Source organism: Erythrolamprus reginae, chromosome 2 (assembly GCF_031021105.1).
Source record: "Erythrolamprus reginae isolate rEryReg1 chromosome 2, rEryReg1.hap1, whole genome shotgun sequence".
Lineage (NCBI taxonomy): Eukaryota > Metazoa > Chordata > Lepidosauria > Squamata > Dipsadidae > Erythrolamprus > Erythrolamprus reginae.
This window is the reverse complement of record NC_091951.1, coordinates 146521716-146532326: the sequence shown is the minus strand read 5'-3', so window position 1 is coordinate 146532326 and position 10611 is coordinate 146521716. Positions and strand designations below refer to the sequence as shown.

The window sequence follows — 10611 nt, the reverse complement described above, 5'->3', positions numbered from 1 at the left end:
AAGATATTGGATAGCAATTTATCTGAAATGATATAGGGCTGTGATGGCGAACCTATCACACACGGATGCCACAGGTAGCAGAGCCATATCTGTTGGCATGCGGGCTATTGCCCTAGTGTGCATGTACACACCTGTCAGCTGATTTTCAGCTCATGCAGAGGCTCTGGGAGGGCATTTTTGGCCTCCAGTGGGCCTCCAGAGGGTGTTTTCATTTTCCCCAGGCTTCAGGGAATTCTCTGGAGCCTGAGGAGGGTGATAAATGGGCCTATTAGATTCATTGGAAGTTGGGAAACAGGCCATTTCTGGCCCCCAGAGAGCCTCCAAGGGGTTAGGGAGATTTTTGTTTACCCTCCCCAGGCTCCAAGGAAGCACACACACATCCTTCTGGCACTAGAGGGTAAAAAGATTCACCAACACTGCTATAGGATCTCCCCCTTCCAATTCTGTTATTCTGTCAACATACAAATCAATCAATACATATCCCATTTCAGCCCATGTTACAGGAACCCCATTTAATTGGAAAAAGGAGGGGGCTATGTTTTTATTTTTACCCATCTGTCAGTAAGTTCACCATAAGGGAAAGTGTTAAGTACAGCAGGCAGAAGGGTCATACAAATCTCTCCACAGATAATTGTTCATGGGGGGGGAAATTGGAGTCAGATTTTTCTGGCGTGGGTGAGGGAGGTAGAGAAGCAAAGGAATCCCTCCCATCCAAGAAAGGACCCATGGCAAATACCATCTGGATAGAAGATTAGGAGATCAGCATGACCAAATCAGAAGAAGAAATGAAAGGCAGAAGAGGAAATCTTAAACTGGCTTAGTTTCCAACCAGTATGCTCTACACTTGGGAGTGAAGCAGCTTAAGGCAGTAGTGTGGAAAAGCCCCCAATCGTATTCAGAAAAGCAGATTCTAAGCAGCTTGTTTCTCTGGATCATATCACTGCATTCTGAACTGCAAAACTTTGGACACTGCAAAGGAAGCTTGATTCCTGGGTCCTGTTAGAAGCCTGCAAATTTGCTTCTACCAAGGGGAGAGTAAATCACACCAAGGATGCCATGCTACATGAAATGTTTGCTGGGACCATCAAAACAATGACACTTTTACCATTTTTTCAGGGAATACAATTATTTTTGTCTGAAGACTCTCAGAAGGGAGAAAGCCAAGGCTACATCATGAATAGAGCACCAAGAAAGCTGTTTTTTTTCCCTCTCTCTTGTCACTATTTACTGGAGTCACCAAGCCATCACGCTGTCCACAATGAATGCACCACACAAGAGGAGAAGGAGAAGAATGTGGCTGGGCTCCTACCTAAAAGTAGTCTTTTTTGTCAGAAAGAAATAATCACTTTTTCTCTTTTCCCTCTTTCTCTCCATCCCCCCCCCAAAAAACCTGTCATGAGGTTGTTGTTTTTTTAAAGAGTACAAAGGGATCAGAACAAGTCAGATAACTATTTTTCACAGAGAACTGTTTCCCATCATCAAAACGATAGCTCCTTTATAATATCCATAAGACTACACCGTAACTCCTTTGAGCCATACAAACCTCAGCTGTTTTGAAGATTTAAATTTAGTACAAAAACCTTTGTTGGTAAATTCCTCCCCCCACCTCCAGCTTTGCTGACACTGTTTTTGTTCCCAAAGGGTCTGCTATGAATAGAGAGAGATTCCCAGACACCATTTAGGGAAAGGAGCCAGAGTATGGCTCCCCAGCTTCTTCTAGAGAGGAAGAAACAGCCCTGTGACTCGTCCTCTCTTGGGCCAGCAAGGACTCAGCAGCGGAGGGCTGCCTCCGATTTTTGAAATGTTGTTTCTCTTCAAAGTAACCCTACCTAGCGCTGTGCAAAGGCAGTTCCACAATGCTGAGCGTCATCGAGCAGCATAAATAGCAAGCACGAGTGAATGTGGAGATTGGGAGGGCACAGATTTCAAACATACTTGGCTCTCCCCGTCTCTTTTCCGCACACCCATTCCAAATGCCTTAAGCTTTTGGGTCTCAGGCGGCTTCTGTTTTGTCTGCAAAGAACCTTTAGCCACATTCTGGCCAAGTCTGCTGGGTTTTTTCCCCCCTCCACCCTTTATTTTATTTCATTGCCCAAGAAGAAATCTCCTCAACTGGATTTCACTGAAGTCAGGTTTGAATCTAGATTTTATATGTTTACTTTGTTTGCTGTTTTCTCCCCTTATTTTGAGTAACCCCTTGAAATGTGGATGGTTTACCTGACTGACTGACTGAGATGAAAGATACATTTCTTTCTAAGTAGCTTGAAAAATGTGTGATGTGCTTGGGTTAATGCAAAACGTATTGCTCAGTTTTGTCCTGTGTGTGCTGAGGTGTTTCTTTAGACCTCCCTGGGCGTGCTGAAAATTTGATTTGACAAACTGATTCAGTTGTAAAATCAGTACAGCACAGCGAGTTGGTCTGCTCTTTTGGAGGGGGAGGGAGAAGGGGAATTGTCACTTGGGTCTTTTTAATCTTTTTCCAAACTGTCGAAAGTGATACGGTTGACGTGGAAACATTTTGGCAGGAAACTAGTGCTATAATACTTAAGAGGAGCTTGAGGTCAAAAGAGTCATAAACCTAAATACATTTAACATACAGGAGGGTGAATGAAGATGTGATTGCTGCTGTTGTTTTAAAAATAAATAGAGCAGAACGTACTGCCAGGGTAAGAATTGTTGGGCCTGAAAAAGGAATTAATTATGTCTTCCATAAATCTCTGAAATTAATATTGCTGTGGGAATAGATCTTGCAGTATTGCCCACATCACTATCACCATTTATTTGTTTGTTTATTTATTTATTTGTTTATTTATATTATTCAGTTATCTGTTTAATATTATTTTCTCTCTCTCTCTCTCACTCACTCTCTCACTCTGTGTGTGTGTGTGTCTCCATGTGCGTTCCTATAAGTCAGCAATTGCAAGGTGGATTTTATTGGGCATTCACTCAAGTCCTTGCAAATTTGCATGGAAGCCATACAGCAAATAGATGAATGCCGTGAGGTAAGCTAGGCTGAGAGAGATTAACAGCCAATCAATTTAAATGGAGCTGAAGCTTTCAGGTCTCAAGGTAACAAATTATTCAAATGAACTCCAGGAGGATTATCATAATTGTATGGAATTTACTGTCATAAAATTTGCTGATAGCCTCTAGGTCAGTAGGTTTGAAAGGCCAAACAAATTTGTGGAAGGTCATTTGTAAGGGCTGATAAAGAGCAAACTGCAATTCTACTCCATTGTTACTGTAGCAGTGCTGAGTGGAATATGGATTGTAAACACGGTGACTATGTCTTTGAATTGCTTTAAAAATAAAATAATAATAATAATAATAATAATAATAATAATAATAATAATAGATTTGTATGCCGCCCCTCTCCATGGACTCGGAGCGGCTCACACCAATAACAACAAGTTGCCCCAGACATATCATATTTTATGCCATGCAAATATTATGAATTACTGATATTTATAATTGCTGTCAGTGCATGTAGCATTTTATAAAGAGAAGATATGATAAGCCTGGCTGCCCAAGTAGCTTATACTCTAAAATAGATATAAGGAAATGGAGGAAGAGAAAAATTGAGGAATAGAAACATAGAAACATAGAAGACTGACAGCAAAAAAAGACCTCGTGGTCCATCTAGTCTGCCCTTATACTATTTACTGTATTTTATCTTACAATGGATATATGTTTATCCCAGGCATGTTTAAATTCAGTTACTGTGGATTTACCAACCACGTTTGCTGGAAGTTTGTTCCAAGGATCTACTACTCTTTCAGTAAAATAATATTTTCTCACGTTGCTTTTGATCTTTCCACCAACTAACTTCAGATTGTGTCCCCTTGTTCTTGTGTTCACTTTCCTATTGAAAACACTTCCCTCCTGAACCTTATTTAACCCTTTGACATATTTAAACGTTTCGATCATGTCCCCCCTTTTTCTTCTGTCCTCCAGACTATACAGATTGAGAATAGATAAGCAGAGGAAAATTCTTTCTATTGTATACAGTATATCTTGATAGAGATGCTAGAATATAGAACCATTTTAAAAGTGCCTTGAGAAGGTGGGTTTTGAAAAGGAGCTTAAAAGGAAATAAAAGGGGTGGTCACATGGCGGAATCCTGAAGGGGAGTTGACATATCCATTTATCATACAGTAAAGGGAAAAGTGAGCAGATCTTTGTGAGATCCAACAGAGAAATCAAAACAAAGCAGGAGGAAGGTGTGTGGTCAGATTCGAACGATGTGGTTAGTTCTAGCAGTGTCATGCCAAAAGTGAGACCAGGGAAAACTAAAATAGTACCATATATAGTTATATGCTTATCCACAAAGAAACTCTATTCTTAGGTAATTCACTAATGAATGGAGTTAATGTTTACAAAAGGCCATTTAGGTTTCTTTTACTAAGATATAACGGTGGCTATAATTATTAGACTTCCAGTTACTGTTCAGTGGAGCAGTGGTTCTCCTGGTCAAATGCTTTAGAGAAACTGCACAGAAAAGCTGCCTCCTCCCCCACCCCCATTACAGATAGTTGGTTGGCCAGAACTGGACTAACAATAAATTGAAAAAAAAATACTGAAGCAGCCAAACATCCCATTCCTCACCCCTAATAAGCCTGGGAAATTAAAAAAAAAAAGACCTAAGAAACAGAAAAAACTACAGCATTTTATTATTCTGCCTTACAGTGTTTTTTCTGCCCTTTCTCTAGAGTAAATACAAGGTTGAAGATCACAGGTACTTCTGACATTTCAACAGAAATTAATCAGTATTTCCTTCTGTTGCCTCTTCTCTTCAAAGAGTCAAATATTGCCTGCTGCTGATTGCTCAAGGCATGTAAAGTTAGAATTTTTATGAGAATGGATGAATTCTCCTCCACCGTTAGAGTGGCCACAGACATAGAAACTGGCAGCCCGCTCAGAAGCAACCCTAATATTTCGTCCAACAACACATGGGGTGAGGCCTTCTCTGCCAGCTCTTTGGAGGACATCGTAGCCACCTGCACCATCGGGACCATTCTGTCTCTTATGTGCATAATTGGAGTGACAGGCAATGTCTACACCTTGGTTGTGATGTGCCACTACATGAGGTCCTCTGCCTCCATGTACATCTACATCATCAACTTGGCCCTAGCAGACCTGCTCTACCTTCTCACTATTCCTTTCATTGTAGGGACTTACTTCATTCAAGAATGGTACTTTGGAGATACAGGTTGCCGGATCCTTTTCAGCTTGGATTTCCTCACCATGCACGCTAGCATTTTCACTTTGATGGTGATGAGCACGGAGAGATATTTTGCGGTGCTGAAGCCTTTGGACACTGTGAAGAGATCGAAGAGTTATCGGAAAGCAATTGCCCTCATTATCTGGGTAGCATCTCTGCTCCTTACCCTGCCAATGCTGATCATGATCCAGCTGGTGCAAGGAGAGAAGAATATCTGCCTCCCCACCTGGAGCAAGTTGTCTTACAAGATCTACATCACCATTCTCTTCTGCACCAGCATTGTTGGCCCTGGTGTCATCATCGGGTACCTCTATGTTAGACTAGCAAGAACCTACTGGGTATCCCAGACCACTTCCTTGAAAGAGACCAAGCGGCTACCCAATCAAAAAGTCCTCTACTTAATCTTCACTATTGTGCTGGTCTTCTGGGCTTGCTTCTTGCCGTTCTGGATCTGGCAGCTACTCTTCCAGTACTGCGAGCCTCTTCCCGTGTCTCCTAAAGCCACTAGGAACATCAACTACCTGACCACCTGCCTGACCTACAGCAACAGTTGCATCAACCCTTTCCTCTACACCTTGCTGACCAAGAACTACAAAGAATATTTGAGGAACAGGCAGCGTTCTTTTCACAGCAGCCGCAATTATTTCCAGAGAAGGAACCGGTTTCAAAGGATTTCTGGGAGATCCTTGTCAACAACCAGCCAGCATTGCACAGAGACGTTTATGCTCCCACCCATTCCAGGGGGAAGTAATAGCCCATGATGAAAGAAGCACACTTCCAAAATCAACTGTCATCAAAGTCAGAAGAAAAAGAAAGAAAAAAGCATTACATTTGAAAGGGAGGGATTGTAGAAGAGGTACATACTGGGTTTAGAGTTTTGATGATATTTGTCATCGTAGTAAATGGGTGGGGGAGATGTATTTCATACAACCCATGATATGTCACTGTAAGTTTTGCTTCTTGAAATTTTATTATTTCCATTGTGAACAGTGTTCATTCAAGCAGAATTATGTGGGACATAAGGGTATGAATAAAAAATAATGTTAATTTGTTTTATGTTTAAGCTGGAAGGCAGGTGGCACTTTTGTGGAAAGTGAATTTGAGGGAAAGGTTTGACTTTCTACTGAATTCATATCAGCTACATTCAGGCATAAGGACTAAAAATCTGGGTACATGTTCAACCAGCAGATTTCTCAGGACTGACAGTTGTGAGTCTTGTGGATAAAACTGCTTTATGCACACTTAAACATTCAAATCTGTTTCCCTTTTACCGTTAGCACATTCTTCACTGATCATCTCAAGCGGGGCTCTCTATGCTTCAAAAATAATTTCAAATACATAATTTGGACCTGAGAAAAAAAGTGCTATGATTGCTTTATGGAGCTGACTCATTAATGTTAATATGAATCTTAAAGTGGTCCCTCTTTAGGATTGTTTTTTTCTGCAAAGAGGTTTCATCTTTCCTCTCAGGGCTTACTTTAATAAATAGAATGGTCCAAAATGCTTTTTCCAAAGCACTTCTTTTTAATATTCACAGTTGTAGTGCCAAATATTATGTGGCAATGTTATAAATACAGATATGTAGTCCTCAACTTACAACCACAATTGAGCCCTATATTTCTGTAGCTAATCAAGACATTTGTTAAGTGAATTCTTTGTCCCATTATATGACCTTTCTTGCCACAGATGTTGAAGGGAAATCACTGCAGTTGTTAAATTAGCAACACGATTGTTAAGTGAATTCTTTGTCCCATTATATGACCTTTCTTGCCACAGATGTTGAAGGGAAATCACTGCAGTTGTTAAATTAGCAACACGATTGTTAAGTGAATCTGGCTCCCCCATTGACTTTGCCTGTCAGAAGATCACAAAAGTCTATCACATGATCCTGGGATACTGAAACCATCATAAATGAGTTACTTGCCAAGCGTCTAAGTTTGGGTTATGTGACCATGGGAATGCTGCAATGGTCATGTGTAAAAAATGGTAATAAGTCACTTTTTTCAGTGTCATTGTAACCAGGGGTGGATTCTAACTTACAAGTTCATTTCTTTCTGCACTGAGTGGACACACACAAACACACATGTGCAGTACCGAAAAATCTCCCCCCCCAAAAAATATTTAAAAGCCAAAAACAAGATGGCGACGCATGTACATTGTTGGAAACTCGGCTTCTGTACATGCACAAAAGAAAAAAACAGAAAAAAACTCAAGCATTAAAAAAAGAAAGATGGTGATGTCCACAGATGGGGACCAACATAACTGGTTCCGTGACATCACCATGATGTCACTGGCAGTTTGCTACCAGTTCTATAGAACCGGTGTGAACTGGGAGAAACCCACCTCTGATTGTAACGTCAAACAGCCACTAAATGAACCGTTGTAAGGACATATACAAGTAATAAAGATTGTTCAATGAAAACAAATCAAAGAGAATATAATTTAGCGTCTCTGTGGTTATAATAGCTACTGTGTAGTATTTGTTGGTTAACTTAAATTAGAGGTTGTTCTTTAAGAGCCATGCTTCATGGTTGGACAGAACGTTTCAGTAACAAGTGTCTGTGCAAACTGCATTCATTTATTTTTGAAGGAGAGCCAGCATTTTACAACATTTTAAAAAGCAACCTGCAATATTGTCATCAATCCATAAATAGTGGGGGGGGGGTTACTTTTTGCTCTTAGGAACACTTTCTACTTTTAAAAGTTATGGAGGACCTCCAAAGGAGCTTTGATTCCTATGGATATTTATATTTTTCATATATTAGAAATTGAAATTGATGCATTCATGAAATATTTATTTATTAAATCACATAAAAACAACAATATTATATTCATGAGAGATTAACAAATAAAATATTGATAATAAAGAGCCCTATATAACTTTTTTTTAAAAAAAATGAGAAGTTTGCCATTGTTTTAAATGTTTGCAAGTATCTTCAATAGCTTGCAAATAATTTTGATTTCAAGGACTCTTGAGGGTTGGATTGGAGAATCTCCATAGGTTCTAGAATCCCCTTTTAAAAAACACAGCCATAAGCACTTTAATGCCTGAGTTCTTATCCTGTGATTTAAAAAAAAAATCCTAAGAAATTTGTAGCAATGCTGCTAGAGAATTGTGGCATTTTGAAATTGTGACATTTTTGCAATGTTTGCCACGTAACAGAAAGTGTGCTTTGAATCTTCTTCTTTTTTAAGTGGGAGTTTGGTTCCCATACTTTTACCTTGCCAGGTTCTACATGTCAATATACAGTGTGGCCATTAATTTATTTTTTACTTCATACGAAATATAGATATTTCCTCATTAGGAACAAGCAGTTGTCTCCAATATGATATGGAAAGTGGTTTTCTGTGTTTTTCTCCATGCACTAGAAAAAAATTGAGATTTTTCTAGTCATGAAGCAAGGAATGCCTTGAAGTTCTTTGGAAGAAAAAATTATAATACTTGCTTCCCTTCCTCTTTTTCCCTTTATGTTAGTTTTGTATTTAAATGCTTGTTTTTGAAATTTAATAAAGATATTTAAAATAAAAAGAAGCTACTCCCTGTTAAAACCTCTGTTACCTCTTTCACAGTCAAGTTCTAAAGAAAACTGATGTGGCTGTGAATGTACACACATAAGGAGAAAAATGGAGAATCCAAATCGACCGTGTGAAGCTAGACAAAGATACAGCTGCTTTCATCATTTAAACACAAGCCTTCTATGCATTTCCACACATTGCAAAGCTTCACTCCACCCACTGGATTTTCACAGCGCTGTAACAGGGGAAAGTCATTATTTTCTTAGAGTTTATGAGAATTATCCAGATCCACCAAATGGCAAAGAATCCTAATTTACATTCATGCATACTTATTAGATATATAAACATGCAGAATGTCACGGTGTCCAGCCAAAAGAAAAAGAAGGGAAAGACTACAGTATTACCACAGTTTTGGGGGGGGAAGAATATTGTTTTTTCTTTTTGTTTTCTGTAAGGCTAAGTTGAAGGAATTAATTCCAAATGGTAGTTTTCTAAATCAGGGAAATATAGAAAAGAGAACAGTTAGGAACAAACCAAAAGTAGTAGGGGGGCATGGATTGGAGCTAGGCTTAGACTAATTAAAAGGAACAACTCCTAAAGCAAGACCATCCATTGTTGGCAGTAGTTAGCTTAGATTGGTTGGTTTCTGAAACAAAACAGGGTCAACTCTAATTAGCACTTGAGTAGAGACCACCTGGGAATCTCAAGACTGGAGAACCCAGTTTAGATCCCACCAAAATAATGTAACAGAAGTCTATTTCAAGTCTAGAATGAGTCACCAGAAATTGAGTCTGATTTAAGAGCAACTTTACATAAATTTGCTTGAAGGGAAAATGTTGGTTTCGAGTTTCAGATTGGTCGATGTGGTGATAGGAGAAAAAAAGTATAAAAGAAATTAATTGGCTTGTGTACCAGTTAGGGAGGAAAGCATGCAAAAATCTATCTGTTCTTGCCTGTTGAAAAAATAAAATGGAAACTGACTGAGAAAGAATTGAGGAGAACCATCTGACTGGCAAATAATATAGAAGAAATATCTTTCCTCAAATCCTGAACTTCTGAATCCTTACTCTGTGAGAGAATTTAGTAAATTAAAATAAACAAAACAAAATCACACAGTAATTAGCATGCAGTTTTGCAGGTTTTCTTTGCCCACAGTCTAGAGTTTAATCCTGATGGGTTTAAGATTGACTCAGCCTTCCATCCTTCCAAGGTTGGCAAAATAAGGACTGCTGGGACAATAAACTGCTTAGAGAGTGCTGTGAAACCAGAGGTGGGTTTCAGCAGTTTCTGGAGAACCGGTAGAGGAATTTTGAGTAGTTCAGAGAACTGGTAAATGTAACTTCTGACTGGCCCCACTCTCTGCCTCCCGAGTCCCAGCTGATCAGGAGGGAATGGGGATTTTGCAGTATCCTTCCCCTGCCAAGCACACCAAGCCATGCCACATCTACCAAGCCATGCTCATAGAACCAGTAAGAAAAACTTTTTGAAGCCCACCTCTGTCAAGGGGACACAATCTGAAGTTAGTTGGGGGAAAGATCAAAAGCAACATGAGAAAATATTATTTTACTGAAAGAGTAGTAGATCCTTGGAACAAACTTCCAGCAGACGTGGTTGGTAAATCCACAGTAATTGAATGTAAACATGCCTGGGATAAACATATATGCATTGTAAGATAAAATACAGGAAATAGTATAAGGGCAGACTAGATGGACCATGAGGTCTTTTTCTGCCGTCAGTCTTCTATGTTTCTATGTTTCTGTCTGTAGCAGTATAGTAGTCTAACTGCTATTGCTATTTATTGCCCTTGTTCGGTTAGTGGTAGAATTGGGGTGATTCGATTAAGTTTCAGCAGGGTATATAAAGGAAAGTGGTCA

General features: G+C 39.4%; 1 protein-coding gene across 2 annotated transcripts; it reads left to right on the top strand.

Annotated features, from left to right (window-relative positions):
- The first annotated feature begins 1906 nt into the window (after window positions 1-1906).
- On the top strand, window positions 1907-8750 carry LOC139158613 (urotensin-2 receptor-like). Of its 2 annotated transcripts, none has more exons than XM_070735939.1 (2): window positions 1907-2132; window positions 4710-8750. In XM_070735939.1, the coding sequence occupies exon 2, from the start codon at window positions 4852-4854 to the stop codon at window positions 5980-5982; it is 1131 nt and encodes a 376-aa protein (XP_070592040.1). In that variant the 5' UTR covers window positions 1907-2132; window positions 4710-4851; the 3' UTR covers window positions 5983-8750. The 2 variants fall into 2 exon arrangements, with proteins under 2 accessions (XP_070592040.1, XP_070592039.1); XM_070735938.1 differs by having other exon boundaries at window positions 2067-2127.
- The last annotated feature ends 1861 nt before the right edge of the window (window positions 8751-10611 follow it).